The sequence below is a fragment of the Spermophilus citellus genome (genome assembly GCF_964194105.1).
Source record: "Spermophilus citellus genome assembly, chromosome: 10".
Classification (NCBI taxonomy): Eukaryota; Metazoa; Chordata; class Mammalia; order Rodentia; family Sciuridae; genus Spermophilus; species Spermophilus citellus.
In genome coordinates this window covers 10419904-10441615 of record NC_138197.1, presented here as the reverse complement: position 1 = coordinate 10441615, position 21712 = coordinate 10419904, and the positions used below count along the sequence as shown (strand labels likewise).

The 21712-nt window shown below is 37.6% G+C and overlaps 1 protein-coding gene across 1 annotated transcript; it reads right to left on the bottom strand.

The window, feature by feature from the left end:
* Window positions 1-1984: 1984 nt before the first annotated feature.
* Window positions 1985-19345, bottom strand: LOC308630409 (chromodomain-helicase-DNA-binding protein 1-like; the record flags this gene model as incomplete). Its single annotated transcript, XM_081260405.1, has 7 exons — window positions 1985-2074; window positions 2145-2215; window positions 5007-5105; window positions 6167-6372; window positions 7312-7475; window positions 8444-8592; window positions 19342-19345. 7 exons carry the CDS (start codon window positions 19343-19345, stop codon window positions 1985-1987), a joined length of 783 nt encoding a protein of 260 aa, XP_081116531.1.
* Window positions 19346-21712: the final 2367 nt, after the last annotated feature.

Here is a 21712-nt window from a genome sequence, read left to right as displayed (position 1 = left end):
GAGACAGTTCTACTGTCAACTCAGTGACCTGCCCATGGAGGGGACATAGCCTTTTATGAACCACCTAGGCTTTGGCTCCACCCCACCAGCCCCTTTTTTGGTTACAGAGATTGAACCCAGGGGTGCTTAACCACTAAGCCACATCCCCAGTCTTTTTTTATTTTTCATTTTGAGACAGTGTCTTGTTAAGTTGCTTAGGGCCTCACTAAATTGCTGAGGTTAGCTTTGAACTTGTGATCCTCCTGCCTCAGCCTCCTGAGCTGCTGGGATTACAGGCATGCATCACTGTACTGGGTGGCTCCATCTCTTTTGTATGATCTGCTTGCACAGCAATGTGTGATTATGTACCCATAACAACTTGTTTTTGTGGTAACGGGAATTTCTTCCTCTTTTCATGATATGTTAAAAATTAGAATCTAAAACTTGTACTTTCTAAATGTTCTCATAGGTAAAGAAAAATTCTAAGACTCTTAGGAGTAGATAGGATTTTAGAGGTTCTCACGATCCAGTCCTCTGACACTAGAGTTAGGCTGCCTGCTTGTCCTGGGAACTATTTCTGTCTAGACAATCTCTATGAAAACAGATGCCAAAGATCCCCCACCTCCTCCTAATGGGGGGAAGCTGGAGAGTTCAGGGAGCTTCTGGAGCCAATGTGAGTCACGACAGTCATGTCCCAGACACAACGTTCCACACCGTGAACAGTTTCCTGAGTAACTATATTCTGAAATTCTCATGCATGGACATTATGTTGTCCACCCTCTGCCTTTTTTTCTTATTTTAGAAATTCCTGAATGAACCAATAAACTGGAAACCACTTTGTTGCTAGTCACACACACCACCAATATGAAGAGAATGAACCTCTTTCAGCCTGGTTTCTAAATTTCTTATGTGTAAGTTTTGGTTCAAAATTTGGATGTGGACTCAGGTCTTGGAGAAAACTGTCAGTGTGGTAAGTAAATTCACTACAGGTATTCCAAATGACAGACAAGCAAGCAAGAGATACTTAAGGTGCAAAAGGAGGATTCTGATGTAAGCAGAGAAGTGTTGTATTGGTTCCTTTCTGCTGCCTGTGGCTGGCCAGGAAACACAATCTTTTACAGAAACTTTCATGTAATAAATGATGAAACCCCCAGAGTTTTGAGACATATTTTCTTACTATTCAGTAAATGTTCACTGAGCATTTACTAGGAGCCAATACTATGTGGGATACTAAGGATAAAAAAGTCCCTACACACAAAGGGGCCTGGAGTCTAGGCCAGGGGATGATAAGGAAGCAGAGGACAGTGCTCAGGGACTGTGATACTCAGAAGGCTGGGGGATGGCGAAGTGGAGTGTGGGGGCCAACCTGCTTGTTATGGGATGGACCCTGCTCCCCCAAATTCATGTTTTGAATTTGGGGTACTCCCAGTACCCCAGAATGTAACTACACTTGGACAAAAGCCTTAAAAAGATTTATACTGACAGTAGAATGAATTGCAGATAACTCTCCTATGTTCATACATGAACACATAACCAGTGTAACTCCACACCATGGACAACCACAAGAATGGGCAGTTACAGGGCTGGGGATGTGGCTCAAGCAGTAGCGCGCTCGCCTGGCATGCGTGTGGCCCAGGTTCGATCCTCATCACCACATACAAACAAAGATGTTGTGTCCACCGAAAAACTAAAAAATAAATATTAAAATTCTCTCTCTCTCTCCCCCTCTTAAAAAAAGAGTGGGCAGTTACACTCCATGTATGTATGACATGTCAAAATACATTCTGTCATGTAAAATAAAAACAATTAAAGAATGGAGATTATTAAGTTAAAATGGGGTTATTAGGGTGGGCCATAATCGAAACTGGCTTGTGTCCTCTGAAGAACACAGTGAGAAGGTGGTCATCTGCAAGTCAAGGAGAGAAGCCTCAGGAGAAACCCACCTACCAACACTCTAATCCTGGACTGGTGGCATCCAGAACTCTGACAACATACGTATCTAGGTTTAAGCTGAGTACCAGTCTGAGGCACTGTTATGGCAGCCATAGCAAACCACTCGCATACCAGAGATCTTGGCCAGCAGGGGCAGGAAAGGCTTTAAGAGAAATTATTGGGAGACAAATATTAGTTCTGATTAAGAGATGTGTTTTTGTTTTTAAATTTACCGGATTTTGCCCTGTGTTTCTTGACTCTCTGTCATCAATAGGAAATAAAAGGACACCTCCCAAACTCAAGTCTGAGATTAAAAAAAGAAAAAAGAACAAGAGAAAGAACACACAGCCTCACATGGAGCACTGAAGGAGAATTACTCTAAACCCTACTGTGCCTGCTCTTCCAAATCCAGTTAGGTCTAGGACCTTACCTCTGCCAGTCTTTCGTAGCCTTTTCTGACTCCCCTGTTCTCCTGACCTCAGTCACCGCCTTAGCCAGTTCTCATCTGCTTCCCTCCTGAATTTTTCATGTTCTGCTAACTCAGTATTCCCCAAACGTCACCAGCCGAGTGACCTACAGGCCACGGAGAGGGAAAGCGAGTGCTAGAGGCATCCCTGGGTAGGGAGGTGGGGAGGACTTCTATGAGCCTGAAATGCCTTTGGAAGTCTTAGTGTTTGTCTCACATCATTCAGATTCTGCATTCTACTACGTCTAGTCCTATTGCATGTTTTCCTACCCCATACAAATCAAATCAAACTGACATTCTAGGCAGATGTGCTCATTTAATTCTGGGCTCTACATAACCCAGTTTAAACTTTTTGTTTAAATTAAAAAGGTAGATATCTTGCACACCCCAATCTTTTAATTCTAATATACTGGCTCTGCTACATCATTTTCTTTTTAATTTTTTTTCTAGGTGACAATGGACCTTTATTTATTTATATGAAGTGCTGAGAATCGAACCCAGTGCCTCACATATGCTAGGCAAGTGCTCCACCACTGAGCCCCAGCCCCAGCCCTGTTATGCCATTCTTCTGATCAGGTTTCCTGTATGTCTAGCCATGATCCCCTGGATACGGTCCTACTTAGAACGTATCCCCTGGACAAGCCATGCATGGTCTTCTATGATGTGGCCAACCCTCCCTTTACAACTGAACTCTGCTGTTCCTTGGCCTAAGCCTGGCCCATGCGTGTGGACTATGCAATGACTTGGGAACAGTAAATACCATAGGGATACCAAAAAGAAGGTGACTGTTAGGCATCTCTTGCCATTCTACCCACCTATTCAAATTCAACCCATCTTCCCAGACCCCAGATAACTCTTACCATTCCAGGAAGCCTTGGTCCAGTTCCACCTACTCTGCTCTAGGCTATTTAAATCCTTCTTCATGGGGCTGGAGCTGTAGCTCAGTGGTAGAGCTTGCCTAGCATGCATGAGGCACTGGGTTCAATCCACAGCACCACATAAAAATTAAAAAAATGAAGGCATTCTGTCCATCTACAACTACAAAAAAAAAGATTAAAAAAATATAAATCCTTCTTCAGAAAAGAGTGTACACCTTCCAACTCCATTTTCTTACTGACCACTTTTTCCTTAAATCTATACAACCAGGTGACAGTCCTCACATTCCTCAAAGTGCTCCAAGGTCATGTGACTGATCATGGGTTGAATCCAGTGGCCTTTTCCCAATTCTTTTTTTTTATTGGTTGTTCAAAACATTACAAAGCTCGACATATCATATTTCATACATTAGATTCAAGTGGGTTATGAACTCCCATTTTTACCCTGTATACTAATGCAGAGTCTTACACTGTAAACCACTTTGCCTTCTTAATATTCTCTCTTCCCTTACAAAGGTTGAGCAGCATCCCTAATCCAGAAATTCCAAATCCTCCCAAATCCCAAATTTTTAACACTGATATGATGCCACAAGTGGAAAATTCCACATTAGACCTCATGTGATGCACAGTGCACTAAAAATAATGTATGAAACTACCTTCAGGCTATGTCCATTAGATTTATGTGAAATATAAGTGAATTTTGTGTTTAGAACTGTTCCCATTCCCAAGGTATCTCATTAAGGTATACAAAATATCCAGTTTTTTAAAAAATCTGAAATACTTCAATTTAAATAAGCAAAACCTTTACTTCAAAATACTACATTCTCAAGGTTCTCTTATTTTTCTGAAAATTCTTATTGTCTCCTCTTAGCTCCAAAAGTTTTCCACATACTGTTCTCTGCCCTCTCATTTCTCTAACACGATTTCTAACAGGGACCTCAGTCTGCACCTCTGGCTCTGACCACTCCTGGGTTCTCTGTACCTTTTTGCTTTTGTTTTGAATCCTGCCAAGTCAAGATCTAGATCTGAGTTGGCTGTTTCAACACACACACCAAACCCTTCTTTCAGCAATGTGTTTTACACCCTTATGTTTCTCTCTACTTTAGAGAACTGGGCAAAAGAATGAGGAAAAAACAGTCTCCAAGATATCAGGAGGGCCCTTCTTTGTTGGACAAGGTCCCGTGACTGCTCAATGGCAGAAAATGACCTCAGTGATCATCTTACTCTTCCTGACATGTTGCAACCTTGACACGTAAAGGAGGTGGCCTTTTCCCTTTTGTGTGACAAAGGACAATACTTCTTAGTCTTCTAAGTTCTCCTAGTCCCAAACAGCCTTATTTCTGTCTCCAGGGAGTGCTGTACCCAGGCTCTGCTGACCTCATAATCCACCTAGCACAAACCTGACCCACCACCCACCAGTTTTAGTAGTGTGTCACATTTCTCTCCTATAGCTGTCTGACATTTTTATGGGATATTCCCTTATGAAGATGGCATGAGTTGGATGAAATAATCTTTATTCTAATACTTGAAGAGGCAGCAATTGACATTTTTCAAAATACCTACACATTCATTATCTTCACTGTAGTCCCACGGGGTAGGTGTGACAAAGTATATACCTTACAGATGAGAAAACAGGCAGAGAGATGACAGAATTCCGATCCCAATCAGCTCTCCTAAGTCTTCTCGAGGGCTAGCTAAACCCAGTACCGTCCTGAGTGTCTTTTCCTGTCTTATTCCATTGTTATGTTTCTTACCTTTCATTTTTCCTGCCAGCTCATATATTTTTCTTGGCTCAGCTGATCGTGCTTCCAGAGCCGTGAATAAGCCACCTCTGCCCCAGCAGCCAGAGTCATCTGACAGAAGAAAGAAAATTTTCATCTGTAAGAGGCAAAGTCAAGCCCACAATTTAGAAAAACAAAATTACACAAGATAGGCTTGTAGAAGAATGATTTTTTCAAAGGGAAGGATCGATATATCTGATCTCCTAAGAGAATCATAGTTGGATTCCCAAATATGTTCAGATTTTCTGAAAGATATGCCTTTCTGGTCATCATAACAGAAAGGCAGCTCAAAAATGAGTGTTATGAAGAAGCAGGAATCTCTGGTGGGTCTATAACTCTGGAGGGTGGAGAGTGGATGGAACACAGCAGTGACAAACACTGTTAATACCACAGCATACAACTCCCGTTTTACAAGCAAGGAAGAGAAAAAGTTAAATGACTCATTCGAGCTCACATTAATGTAGCTGGTTGGCACCTGGTATTTATACCCATTCATACCACAACTACTCATTTACCTGTATCACACATCAGACATCATTCCAGGTACTGGGGTAATACAGTGAACACACATGCACACACACAGTCCTCTTCCATTAAGCTTATGTTCTAATGCAATGAGATAGTCAAAGATGTACGTTAATATGTCAGAAGGGGATAAAGGTAAGTAGTGTAGAAAGAGGACAGAGTAACAGAGGCAACATACAGACTGTTTTACAAGCAGACATTTGAACAATGCTTGATGGGATTATTTGGGAAAATAGGGTTCCTGGCAGAGGATACAGAATATGCAAAGGTTGTCAGGGGAACACACAGGGAGTTTCTCAGAGAATACAGTTTTCTTCTAAAATGCAGCCTTGTTTCACCCTCTTAAAAAACTTGTGCAGAGGATGAGACAGATATTGTCCCATTAACATAGATTAGGAGGCTGACACTCAGGGAGAGTGGGTAACTCAACCAGGTAAACCAAAGAGCCAAGAGTCAAATCCACGTCCACTGATTTTACAAGCCATGCTTTCTTGGCCACATGACACTGCACTGGGACCAGCCCTTAAGCCATGACTGTGCCTCATCCTCCCCCTTTCTTGGCACCATGAAGATGAGGCACTCTCCCTGTCCCACACCACTTCTCGTACCTACACAATGCACAATGAAGGCGTCCTCGGCCTGGGCCTGAGGGTGTGTGACGTCACCGCTGACATACTTGATGGAAGCTGGGTCTGGGTCTTCGCAGCCCAGCTCGGCAGCACCCCTGTCTTCCTCATCCTCGAGGTCTTCAGGCTCACTCTCCTCAGAGGGCAGGCAGAAGGACCGGTAGTTGTTGGACTTCCACCAAGCCATCCTTCAATAGGTCAGAGAGAAGACAAAAGGAACCTCTCCTTTGAGCACAGTTTGCACTGCTATTCCCAAACAATAACTGCCAAGTAAAATGCAATTACAAACCCACCGATTGAAGTTTTCTGCTCAATTGTAAATAAACAAGTTTTAGTGATTAGCCCAACTATCTCTTGATTACACTTCAATAATGAGCAGCCACCCAATGTCCCTGTTTTTAAGAACATGACTAAAAGGGACTCTTCAAATAAACAATTCCTTGTCAACTATAATAAAATCTTTAAAAATTCTTGTTTCTCTGCTGTAGGTACTCAAGACTTCTCGCTAAAGTAGACTCAACGTTAAAGCTGAATCTTTGAAGAAGTGTTCTGTGGAGTCAGGTGTGGTGGTGCACACCTGTGATCCCAGCTACTCCGGAAGCTGAGGCAAGAGGATCACAAGTTAGAGGCCAGCTGGACAACTTAGTGAGAGCTGGCTCAAAATAAAAAATAAAAAGAACTGGGGAAGTAGATCGTGGTAGAGTGTCCCAGGTTCAATCCCTAATAAAAAAAAAAGTATTCTGTTACCAACAGGAACTACCAGGTTGGTACTTTTTTGAATTTTTAAGTGATGTTCAAGTGTGGAATCCTTTGCCAACTGTGACCCTCAGCTTGGTTAGTAACACAGACATACTTTTTTTCCATCAAATATATATTAAGGGTTTGGGGATATGGCTCAAGCAGTAGCGTGCTTGCCTGGCATGCACGAGGCGCTGGGCTTTATCCTCAGCACCACATAAAAATAAAGATGTTGTGTCCACCAAAAACTAAAAAATAAATATTAAAAAATTATCTCTCTCTCTTAAAAAAATATTAAATTTTCCATATGAATATCCTTCCCTTCTCTACAATCTAGTAGAGAAGATGAGACCTACGTCACTGGAAACCACAGTACTTTATGGACATACTTTTTCTTATGTTCAGCCTCTTCCTTTGCCCTCTTCTTTTCCTCTATTAATCTCTTTCTCTTGGCTGCTGCTTCTTGTCTTCTTTTCTGTCTTTCCTCCAGTTCTTCTGGGCTCAGAATCTGCTTCCTTTTGGTGGACCCCTCCACTAGGCCTGGGATAAGAACCTGTAGGAAAGACAAGACCACAGCCAAGAAGATCAGAGTCTTCCTATTCCTCTCAAGTCTCCTTCATCCTAAAGTACACTCTACAGAGGTAACTTGAGTAGGATTTCACAGAGCACAGCATCCCTGTGTGATGGGCACTGGCCGCCAGGTAATCCAATTTAACATTCATATTTTGCATCGCACTGGCACGGCGCACAAAGCACTAGCATGGCTGGTAGTGATTTTGATTCATCTCATTAATAATAAGGTGCTTACTTTTTTCTTTGATTGAAAGCATACACCGTAGGATGGCATTTAAAGTTTAAATAATTTTAACACGAATCTTTCTACAAATGTACAATTCCTTTTAATACAGTATTTTAGCATGATTATCTTAATGATAGCTAACATTTAGAAAATACATTTTAAGCACAAAATACTGTGAACATGACATGTATCGTTTATGATTGCCACCATCTCTTAATAAAACAGGGTCATGATTATCAACAGCAGGATATTGTATTTTGATGTAACATGGTGATCCCTTTAGGGTGGCTTAGAAGAGGGACAGGCCTACTTTTACCTGCATTAAATAGTACAATATACTCAGCTTGTTAATGTTTTTTATACTAGATTTTTACATAGCTTTTTATATAGGGTTCAGTTAATTTGTTATATTTTAACAGACACTTATTTCTTAACAAATCATCATTTTTAAAAAAGAGAGAGTGAGAGAGGAGAGAGGAGAGAGGGAGGGAGGGAGAGAGAGAGAGAGAGAGAGAGAGAGAGAGAATTTTTAATATTTATTTTTTAGTTCTCGGCGGACACAACATCTTTTTTGGTATGTGGTGCTGAGGATCGAACCCGGGCTGCACGCATGCCAGGCGAGCGCGCTACCGCTTGAGCCACATCCCCAGCCCCCAACAAATCATCTTAAGATATAATTTTTTGGAAGACTTTATGATTTCACACAAATTAACAGCTCTTACACTGCCTTTATTTCGGAGTAACCGGCCTTCTTGACTTGTTTTCTCCAAAAGGGTTTTCTGAAGATTCACCAGTTGTTCAAATGATTTTCTGTCTTCCTTACTGGGCCCTTTAGAATAATCTTTACCTTCGAATAAGTACATATGGCTTTCTAAGAACATAAAACACAACAATGAGAGGCCCATGAAATAGGAGGCCAGGAGGAAACAGAGGCCAGGCAGAAATAGAGGTCAGGTACATATGTTCCTGGCTTCCTGCAACTACAATTCTAGCAGGGACTGCATCTCTGTACAAACTGTAAAGTTCTTTTCAGGAAACCCATTTCTCACAACTTCAGTTCTAGGTTCTCATAACCAATCTTACCTGGATATTCTACCCTAGATGAGGCAAAGTTTCTTTATATTACTAGTCTCTGGATATATCACCATCATTTCTTTATTCTCTTAACCCTGCCCACACCTCTTTATATAGTTATTCAGTAAACATGTTCAACTAACCCTTAGAATATGCCATCTGTTTCCTGCCTAACCTCGATTCTGAAGTTTATGTTTAAAATGATGATAGACCATCCAAACAATGAGATCACAATATTTAGCTAGAGATATCACATGGAAACAAAGGAATGAATTCAGAAGTAAAAATATGTCATGGAAAAATGTCTGCCTAAATACGATAATGGAATCCATAGCAGAAGCTGATATCTCTGAAAAATGGTTTGGATGGGAAGTACGAAACAAAGAATTAAATATAAATCATGGATATACCCACACTTAGTAAAATGGAAAAGAATAAACCAACAGAGCAAAGAATAAAAGAAAAATCAAGTATAAAACACATCATAAAGTGAATTAGAAAGCCTGAAGGCTCTAACCTTTTTAAACTATTAAATTTACTTATTCTATCATGTAAGTGTAGTGTTCATATTTGAGTATAAATGAGGATTGTATAGTTTATCTTTTCCAGAAATATTTCAATGTATTGTTTGTTCCTGTCTTCATAGACCCAGCTGTCTCTTTATGTGTATTTAAAGGCAGAATACAGCCAATTTAGCATGTGAGAACTTACAATAATATCTCATTATTCCAGTAACCTTGCTAGGAGTGCTGGACCAATTTGCTGTTGAGTTTATTCCTTGCTCTCCTGCCCTCTATATTATGGGAGCTGACAGCTAAAATTTGCATTTACCGATCTCTTTGTCAGAAAGCCCTCAGAGAGCAACAGCAGGAGATTGTAGTTAAGGAAGTACAGAGAAGGCAGATATTCCCTCTATGTTGTATGATTCTCTGGCAGATGTTGTGTCCCTTGCATGGATTTAGCATCTTCCAGACAAGCTCTTAAACATCTCATGACCCAATGAATGAGTTGAGTCTCTAGGCTTCAGTAATAATGTCTTACTTTTCTCCCTCTTTCTAAGAGCTGGTAGCTTTTTGGTTTGGTTTTTGCCAAGTGTGGAGCTGCTTCCTTATTCCTGGTTTCTTGGTGTCTCTTATCAACCAGATAACTGATTTCCTTCAATAAATTTCCTATGTCTTAAATACATTTATTGTTTTCTATTTTCCTTACCAGTCTTTGACTAATACTCTATATGCTGCTCTTTTATACTTATTTGCATATTTGATTCCTTTTATTGATTGCTTTTTTAATTTATTGCCTATAACCCCTGCCACAGTGCCTGGCAAAGAGTGTTTCACAGATAGAGTTGTATTTCTGAAGGGAGTTTTGTAAAGTTGAATATTTAATGGAAAATTAGAACACAATCAAGAACCTTAACTAGAGATGTAGTCATTCACAATAAACTTAAAAACACCTATTAAATACTATCCAATAATTGATTAAATACTATCCAATAATAGTTTATTTCAAAGTAACACTTATGGAGGGGAAGACCACAGTATGGCCTATTTCTGCACTGAACTACCACCATACCTCTTAGAATGAAGAGCAGTCATAACCCTGTTATGGATGAAAACATAGCGCTCTTAGCAGAATAGTAACATCACAATTGTAATGGCCTATAATTTATACCACAATTTGTAAATGCAGACATTCTGTGATGGTTTCCATGGCGACATGCATAGAGAGAAAAGTGGGATTACAGATGAAAATACGCTATGACTGAAATGTAGGAAGTATAAAGAGTAGCTCTGAGAATGAGGGAGTAATGTTTAAAAAATGAAGTGTTGGGACTGAAACCACATAATAAAATATGTTGTTGTTATTATAATCTGACACTGATGTGATTAGCAGAGAAGCACTATTGGATAAAGTAAAAAGGAATGAGTTATTCAGTGCAGCTTAAGGATGATTCTACAATGCACAGAAAGTTACCAGAGCCCAACACTCAGCACCACTCCCAGGTACAAAGCATTTCTGGATTCTCAAGATTTCACTGAAGCACCCAGATAACAGTAGCACTGACAGTAACACTGACTCTAAACTGTTCTGGAGACTTGAATGGGCAAGTAGAAACCTCAGTCCATTCCATGATGATTTTGTAAACCTGGGAAAATTAAAGGTTAATGTGATAGAAATAAATCTTAGAAAATTGACCCTATCATATATCATGTTCCTCTCAATAAAGCCAGGCTTCTGTGATGTCTGATTCCTCATACAGCATAAAATAAAGGAAAAATCTGGAGGATAAAAATAAAACACATACATTAATCTAAGTTAGTGCATAATTTTAAGTTTCCATTTTAGTAAACTAATACTATAGCAATAGGTAATGGCAAGTGCCTTAAATGAGCATTTATGAAACAAAATTTATACTAAGAAAAGGAAGTGGACAAGATAACTCAAATATTATTAAGTGATTAATATAAAACTATTTAAAATTTGACTCTGTGCCCTCAAACTCTAAACCCTAATTAAGTTTTGCCTTACCACAGAAATAACCAAGACCGTGCCAACAGAATCTGAATGTATTACAAATATATGAAAAGATATCATTGAAGGAGATTGAAAAAAGGTTGTGAACCTAAGTGACTTTGGAAATTAGTGGAGTCTATTAAAATAAAAGGCAAAAGGAATTGCACATGAGCACTAAACTCTAATTGATAAAGCTGTTTGCCATGTAAAGGTTAACAATTCTCAGACTGCTAATACAGATGGATCCCAATTTTCAATGGTTCAACTTAATGACTTTTTGATTTTATGATGCAAAAGCAACACACATTCAGTAGAAACTGCACTTCAAATTTTGAATTTTGATTTTGTCCCCAAGCTCTGATATGCATCACCATACACCCGGTGATGCTGGGCAGCAGCAATCACCCACAGTTCCCATTCATTCATGTGAAGACAAGAGTAAAAAACCAACATTCTACAGTGCACTGTGTTGCAGAACTGATATGCTCAGGAAGCTAGGTGCATTACATGAATTTTCAACTTATGGTAAGTTTGCCAGTTGAGGAATATCTGTATGTGTTTATATACACATATGTAACACACACACACAAACACACATATATACACTCACTAGAATTGAACATTAAAGTATATGGAAAGTGAATGATGAGATCTGGTTGCTGACCATTAGAGTGGACATTTATTAACAACCAAGTGGAGGAGGCTAGTGTGATGCATGCTATGAGTACTTCAGATTGACTCGTGTTTAGAGCAATATGGATACAGATGGCCACATATAAATGTCTAGAGATGTGTGCACAGATATGAGTAGTATACACACATTTATTTCTTTGCTTTGTCAACTGAGAGATCATTAAAAAAATAACACCCAGTGTCAGTAAGTACCCAGATCTTGGTTTTTCTTATCATTCTCCAACAAAAGTAACCAAGGTTTCTTGGAGAAATGACTGGTTCTAGGACCAGATTAGAAAATGTACAGTGTGAGTGTTGAGCAACATGTAACACGAGAGAGGGAGAGAGAGAGAGAGAGAGAGAGAGAGAGAGAGAGAGAGAGAGAGAGATTATACAGGTAGATAATGGATAGGAGTATGTCAAAACAGCACCGGAACCAATGAGAACCCCTCCCCCAGTGGATGAAACTAAAATCATTGGAGAAAAATAAATAAATAATTTACTGTTGGTTTATAGACTCTTCAGGATAAAAGAAATACCCACAAGCCAGTGTGATTTAAATAAATTGCTGAATATAAGTGCAAGTGAAAAGACAAATCTCCTCTGCAGAAGAATTTCAAATAACTTATGTAGCTACTCAATTCTCAAGGAGACTACTAGTCCTGAGTTTATAGACTATGCAAAATGATTTCTTTCCAAAGACCATGGGATGATGGAAGGGGTATGGGGAATAGTGGAGGAAAGAGGAACTATGCAATGGAAGAAGGTGGCAAACACTACTTGAGTCAGATGGTGAAGGTCAATGTTAACAGTAATGAATCACACTATGGGTATGTGTGCTTGACCTGAGGTGTTGAAAATGTCACTTTACATTGTGATCTTCCTCTCCAAACTCAGAACTTCAGTTTAGTCATGAGGAAAGCAAAAGACAAATTCAATAAAGGTGTATTCTACAATATACCCATAAGATCCTTCAAAATTACTAAGATTATCAAAAACAAGTCTGAGAAATTGTCACTGTACAGAGGGGCTTAGTGACACATAATAGCTAAATGAGAATATAGTAACATAGGATCCTAAAGCACACACACACATACACACACACACACACACACACACACACAAGCCAGTAGGTTAAAAATAATTTTAAAAGTGCATAAACTTATTAATTAATAAGCATATATCAATACCGGTTCATTAATTGACAATAATATACCATACTGTTGTAAGATGTTAGTAAGAGGGGGGGAAAGCGCATGCAGGAGTAAGTGGAAACACTTTATTCTCTCTTCTTAGTTATGCTTAACTTGTGGATATGGGTTTCTTTCAAAACCATTATCAAAATCACTATGTATTGTTGTGAGCATATAGCATTTTCAAGTGGTTTCAATTTCTGAAACCACTTTTCTGTATGTTTGAACTCTGATTTCATTGCTTATTGAACTTACTCCATTACTTATTAAACTCTTATTCCATTACTTATTAAATTGGCCAATTATTAAGTTGGCCAATGTTTTTAACTTTTGTCTACCTTACATTTTCACCATATAAAATTACACCCACTGCATTGAATTGATGTGATGATTAAATAATAGAATGTATGTGGACCACTTAAAAGAGTACATAGCATGTGTCAAATGCTCAGTAAGTGTATTTTATTTTATTATTACTAAATCACCCCACAAAGTAGGATGTGAAGTTGAAGATCTTTGTTCAAGGGAATGCTGTGGTTGACATGACTTGGATGGTGCCAGGTGTACAGCAGGTGCTTGTGAGTATTTACTGCATTATCTCAATTCCTCACAGATCCAAAGTGATAGGTCCAATTACTCAGCTACACAAATATACTAAGCAGACCAGTTTGGCCTTGAAATTCTTGAAAAGTAACATTCTTCTGCACTATACAGAAGCAGCCAAGAAATAGGAACAGAAAATTTCAGAAATGCCAACCTTTCTCTCAGAGCTTCTTCTAATCACTATTGACTAGTAGTTAACCTTAATTTTTTTGTGGGAGGAACATCAAATTGAGGAATTAAAGTCGACATTTTTTACTATAGTTTCCCCTCTTATTTTCAAAACATGGTAAATATAGGGACCATAAGAGATTAACAATAACAGCAAATAGCAAAATATAACAAATGTAACAATGTGATACAATGTACTGTGATAAAAGGTAAACTATGAATTACTCATTTTGCTAATTTCCATTTAATATTTTCAGAGCATGGTAGACCCTTGATAATTGAAACTGTAGAAAGCAAAATTTTAAATAATGCAAGGCTCTGCACTTTGTCAATTTTTAAAAATAGGACTTTGAATATCTATCTATCCTCCTCTATCAATACGCTGCTTGTCATGAAAGATTAAATTTGTTTTCTCTGATATGTGGATGCTAATTCACAATCAGCCAGGAGGCTAGGGAAGAATAGAGTTACTTGGATTATACAGAGGGGAGTGAAAGGAGGGGAGGGGTTTTAAGGTTAGGAAGGACAGAAGAACAAATCAGGCATATATGATTAAATGACTGGTATGATTCTATACCATATACAACGAGAAGGATGAGAAGTTACACTATTTATGTATGGTGTGCCAAAACACATTCTACTATCATATATAACTAGTTAGAACTAATAAAGATTAAATTTGATGTGTGTGTATTATATGCATATCTATCATCTATCTATATCTATCCATCAATCTTTCTATCTATGGCACATTTTGGTGAATCAGGTAACCCAAGAAAACATGAAATCTAATTTATGTTTACCATAAAAGAGCTCTCTGAAAAAAAAATCATACCAAAAACTTTCCCCCTTGCCATTTAGCAAACTCCTATTTGGTTGACAAGGTCAAGTATAATTTTTTTCTAAAGTATTCATGAATAGTCTTCCTTTCTCCACTCAACATAATTTCTTCATTATGAGCATAGAATGTAGTAAACTGATACTATGAGCTTCTAAATCTTGGTTGATTAAAAACTTGAGACTTGCTTATTAAAAGTACAGATTTCTTCAGCCCCTACATGGGAGTATCTGATTTAGGACTTCTGGTATTGAAGCTAAAAAACTGTATATTAAGATATTTCCCAGATGATTGGCTATGATAAAGCAAACTGCATAAACTCTGGTATCATTGTATAAAAACAATGTTATGAAGATGAGAGATTGAAGTTCTAAACACAGCTAGAATTATTATCTACATGACATCAAACTTCTTCAGCCTTTTACTTTTCTCATTAATAAAGTGGAAATAAATATAACTTCATGAATTAAAAACTTTGTATTAGGATATAACATATTGGCTAGCACATGAGGCAAATATTCTCTTCCTTCTTTTTAATCCCTTCTGCCCTTTAAGATATTTACCACCTTCTTTTATATTCAGTTATTTATCATTATGTTTATTGGTGCCCCAAGAACAGGAACTATATTTTTATCCTTGTATCCCTAGTCTCATCACTCACAGTACCCAGCACATGGTCAGTGCACAAAAACCACTTGTGGAAAGAATGGACCGGGACAATCTCCATATCAACATACCTAGTTCTCTCCCCAGATCTACCACTTCAAATCTAATATCTTCCACCTTTTTTCTACTCTCAAAACAATTGCATATAACAAAGTATATTCCATAAAATAAAAAATAAAAATAGATAAAACAATATTCTTGAGATACAAATAAAACTTAAATTGGTAGTTAGGAAAAAAGAAAATTAGATTAAAATCTGAAAGACTGAAGGTGTTTGAAATGACTTTCCATAATTGCTTTTCTGTGCCATGGAAATGTGTGAATTTCATTGTTTTAATCTGCCATATTTCTGTAACACAGTATACTTATGTAGGCACTTAGACTTTTCCTAGAATAGAAATGATCATTAGTGTGAGTCTAATTTAGGTCCCTGTTGAAGGTGATAAAGGCAGCTCATTTATTCTACCTAGTACAGAAGTCCTTTCTCCTGTTTCAAAGTTTCCTCATGATTTTGAAGGTGCAGCCAAGTGTTGGGATTCACTCATATAGTGACATCAGGGCAGGCAAAACTAGACAGACCATTTTTCAAGTAACATGCAATCCATTCTTTGGGCGGGCGGGGGGGAATAACATTAGTGAAGTAAAAATAAACTAGTGCATTCCTTATTATTAGCAACCGATAGATGTAGGAGGATTACTTGACATCTTTATTTTTTTATACCTGAAGATGAAAATTAAGCATTTTTCTAATAATGGCACACTTAGAAATGTATATTCTTACCCATTTCCCCTCAAAGCTATTGTTATCTCTGGAGGCTGTTGAAGAAAAAAATCAGAGATGCCAAAACTTTGGCCTCATGATCTGAGAAATGGCAGCACACAAATACTAGATTTGTCCTTTGCTAATTCAGTTTACCCATTATCTTCCTACAGAACACCACCCATAACTCATTCTCTCTGGTGCTGTTCCTTGGATTTCATGGTTATACAGTAAAATAGTTAAGTGCTAGATCTCTGGAGTATAGCAGTTAAAATCCCATCTTCCAACTAACAGAGTTCAGGACAAGTATTTTGAGTCTCTCCAATTTTCAGTTATGTGTGAAATAAAGGTATTATTATCAATGGCCTAGGACTGGCTTGTGTATTACATTAGAAATGAATTTATTATCTGGTTATTATCATGAGTTATGCTACGCTTAACCAGAGAATTAGCAAATCAGCATTTAGACTTTTTAATGTGCATTTCTGGATGTTCAAGTTTCCATGTGCAAAACTCTTATAGACTCTTCAGTATTTTCCAAACACTATATTTTATAAACACTGTACCAGGCCAAGAAGTAGACAAGCTATAAACTATAAGTGGGAAAACAGAAGAATAGAAAGATGAAGGATTCCATCCAGAGGCAGCACTTGTTAGTGGCAAGCTGGGATTTGAACTCAGATAACCTGCTCAAAAGGATTTCCTCTAAACTAACACATTCACCCATCCTGCTTAGGGCAATCTAACTGGGAGCCTGTAGCACCACAATATAAAGTAAATTTATCCCAATTTAGATTTAGAGAAAAGAAAAATCATACTGAGATGAAATAACTTTGATAAAGATTCAAGTTAAAAACACATCACAGAATCGGCTACACTCTGACACACCAGCACTTTGAGTGTTTTTGCATGTCCTTGCCGACTGGCCCTGGATTTATAACCGAGACATGTAAACTAACGAATCCTAAAGCCTTATCACAAGGAGCTGGCTGAATTCAGAGAGATCTTTCCTTTATTTGTTTTTTCTTTTCAAGAACACTATTCAACACTTTTTAAACATAGACTTTTAGTTTAGCAGAAAAAAATGCTACTGTGACTGAGAATTTTGCCTCAAAAAAATCATAAGTATGATTGCAATTATGTGAGAATGTTATCTCATGACTGAGAATATTCTACTTTTTAGCTTTGGCTTCTTCAGTAATTGTAAGCATCTGTATTAACTACTACAGGTAACAAAACCAGCACAGCAAAGTCAAGTGACTTCATGAAATTATTTAATATAAAAATGTTACCAGCCCCGGTATTATTGTCCCTGGAAAGGGAATGACTAGCATTGCTCTCTATGCCTTGGTTTTAGATTGTCAGGTGCAGTCAGAGACATTGAGGGGAGAACTGCTGAAATCAATTTTCATTCTGTCACTACAACTGGTCTTCTGGAGTAAACAATTAGCAAGATGTCATATATAGTCTGAGTCTAAATATGTCATTAAGAAGTTGATATATTTTTTAATGAAAAAAGTTATTGATTTAGTATATCAACTGTAGACTTCTGCAATCAAAGAGTATAGAAAAGCACGGAAAATCAATCATGGAGAATATATGTTTTATGCAACATAAATTATGATATTTCAATAGATATTGTATAATATTTATGATATATATTGAGAAATACTTTTTAAAAATTCAAAAGCATGTCATAAAATGTAAAAAAAATCCTGCTCCATAATAATACAAATGAATTGCTAAGCCTCAAATTTTAATAATAGCTCAATGTGATTTAAATAATACTATTATATTCATTTAGAATTGGTATAATATATGTAATTTATGCAAAGCATTATATTTGTTTATTATATTTTAGCCAACAATAAAAGGTAAGTAATTGATTAATTGATTAACAACCAAATAATTAAACAAGAAAAATCATTTATTTGCACATTTATGACTACTTAAGTCTGGGAACAATAAATATTTCAGTAACCCTAAAAGAATAGAAAATTGAAAATAGAATACATCTTCGTAAGAACTTCAGAATTAATCTACGATAGTCTCTGGTAGACATGCCAAACACAAGCTTTGGAAATTAAATGATTAAAACATACTTTAAAAGCTACTAAATACTCACTGGGGTATTTGAAGACCTGCTGTTCTCTAACATTGTCTTCCAGTTTCATTCCTCCTCTGCTTTCAACTCCAAACCTCTCCACTCTCTAGACTCACCTAACAAGTAGGTATCTTGCTTGAGGAGGCAAGATGGTAATACAGAGGCACCCAGCACCCGCCTGCTTCTCCATGGACCAAAGCAACAGGTGCACAATTGCATGGAGAGGTGAGTGGCCATGGAAGAGCAATGGAAACATGGAAACGGACAGCAGAGAAAGGGAAACCTGGCGAAATCCAGAGACTAGGAGGATAATAAAGCAAAAGAAGCAGAATATCCCAGCACCTGTCATCTAGCACCTTAGTCAGCATGGCCTCTTCAACAATGGTGCTGGTAAAACTTAATATCTACATGTAGAAGACTGCAATAAGACCTCTATTTCTCACTCTGTACAGAAATCAACTGGAAAGGACCAAATACCTTAATATAAGTCCCAAAACTTTAAAACTACTAGAAGGATACCTAGGAGAAACACTTCAAGATATTGGCACAGGCCACAGTTTTCTGCATAAGACTCTTATAACTCTGAACACAAAAGCAAGAATGGCAAATTGAATTACAGCAAATTAAAAAGCTTCTGCCCAGCAAATGAAATTATCAACAAAATGAAAAGACAACCTATAGGACGGGAAAAATATTTGTTAGCTACTCAACAGAAGCACAAATGGCCAACAAATTTTTGAAAAATACAATACATTTAGCTATTGGATAAATACAAATGAAAACTCTATAGAAATTCCATATGACCCCAGTTAGAATGGCCATTATCACAAAAACAAAAAATCAAGTGCTGGCAAGGCTCTGGAGAGAAGAGAACCCTTATCCACTGTTGGTGTGAATGTTAATTAGTACAGCCACTATGGAAACAGTAGGGTGATTCCTCAAAAAACTAAAATAGAGCTACCATATGATCCAGCTAGCCCACTTCTTGTATACACCCCAAGAAAATGAAATCAGCACTGCCTGCTTACCCATGGTTATCGTGGTCCTATTCACAATAACCAAAATGTTTTCGTCAGCTATTTTGCTGCTGCAACTAAGAGACCTGAACAACCGTAGAGGAACAACTGTAGAGGAGAACAGAACAATTTTAGGAGAGGAAAAGTTTATTTGAGAGCTCACAGTTTCCGAAGTCTTACTCCATAGAAGGCTGGCTCCATTCCTCTAGGCTTGAAGTGAGGCAAAAACTCATAGCAGAAGAGTGTGGTGGACAGAAGCAGTTCACATGAAGATCAGGAAGCAGAGAGAGAGAGTGCATGCTCCAGATATACAATATATACCCCGTAGCCACTCCTCCAATGAACCACTTCCTCCAGCCACACCCCACCTACCTCCAGTTACCACTCAATTAATCCCACCAGGGATTAATTAACTGATTAGATTAAGGCTATAACCCAGTTATTCTCCAAACCTTCTTGCATGTCTCACAGGTGAGCTTTTGAGGAACACCACATCTAAACCATAACACAAAATATGGAATGAACTTAAATATTCATCAGCAGAGTAATGCATAAAAACATTGTATATATACAATGGATTATTACTTAGTTATAAAGAAGAATGAAAGCCTGTAATTTGCAACAGAGAGATTGCAACTGGAAGATCTCGAGTTAAGTAAAATAAGGTAGATAAAGAAAGACAAGTATTGCATATCTTATGTGTGGAAACTGGACAGGGGGGAAGGGGAAAATGATGACCTAGGAATAGAAGAGGGACTATGAGGGACTGGAAAGAGGCATCCAGATGAGGATTCAGAGGGCTGATGGGAAACGTTAGAAGAAAAGAGGGTGGGTGGGACATGATCAAAGCAAGATATATGCAAGTATGATAATGTCATAGCAAACCCCATTATTTTGTACAATTAATGTGTGTTAATAATTTTAGTAATAAAATGCAACAAGTATATATCTTCCAAGTCATTTCACCTGATTCATCTGAATGGTGAAATACCTCTACATCATTGTGGTGTGGTTTCCACTTTCCACCTGTGAAAGCAGCACTGTTGCCTCTAAACCTAACACTGATTTGATCAATGGACCTCACTATTGAGAACACTGTTCTTATCTTTCATTTGCCTTTCCAACCTGACTTTTATAACCTTAGCTCAAACTACTTATATAATTATAGCTTAGACTTCAAAATAATAAATGATCCCATTCTCTTTTTATCCTTCTTCATGCTTACAGTTCTCTGCATTTGAGATAATACATTATATAGTTTTCCTGTTATAATCTGACATACGTAGTGGTCCATCTGACATATATTCTCCTTTCTTCACCTTGGAAAACTACTGCTAACCCCCAAAACAGTCTCTACGGGGCTGCTGATCTCTGTGTCACCACCCTCTTCTGGCTTGAGAGAACAGATGTGTCACAAACTTGGCTGGAGAGATGCTTTCTTCCTGAAATTAACATCAAAATTGAAATCTAGTGGGCATCAACATTTCATGAAGCCAGGCATGGTGGCTCACACCTGTAATCCCAGTGGTTTAAAAGACTGAAGCAGGAAGATCACAAGTTCAAAGCCAACCTTAGCAATTTAGCAAGTCCCTAAGCAACTTAGTAAGAGTCTATTTTAAATAAAACATTTTAAAGGGGCTGGGGATGTGGCCTCAATGTTCCTTATTCATCTTGTACCTCCAGGGATATTTATTATAGCACTTTGCATATAGTAGGAGTTCAACAAATATTTGTTAACCTCAATGATGTCTATTTCACAATGGTAATAAGGAACAGCTGATTACCATTCAACTTATTTTCACATTGTTTATATTTAAGAAAATATAAAAATCTTTTCCCTTTCAATAATTTACCTCAAACTATCTGGATCAGAAAAATATTAGTCATATAGGCATAGGAATTAAAAATATGTTGCTTTCAGTTAATAGTTTCTCCAACAAGATTACTTCAACATAGGAAAAATGTGACATCTAGACCTTTCACTTGAACTACATTAATAAAGACAGCTCTCTATGTTTCATTGGATTTTTTTCTTCTTTCCAACCCAGATATAACATATACCAATATGCAGGCATATACCAGTATGCAGTATACATCCATAATAACTTTTGTTTACCTGTTCTCTATGAATACTCAAAACTAATAAATGAATCAATTTTTCACATCTACAAACTTTTTCTTAAGTTCAAAGGCTAATTTAGGGATTTGTAGGGTAGAAAATGTGTGTATCACCAGTGACTGGATGATTAAGATGCCCAAAATATTCAACCCTAGTGCTCACTGAATCCTCCTCTGTCACCAATTTTTGGTTAAACTCAACCTACCTCTGATCATATAAGTAGTGGATGATGTAAGCAGGTTGTTGTTTTTAAAATGAAAAAAA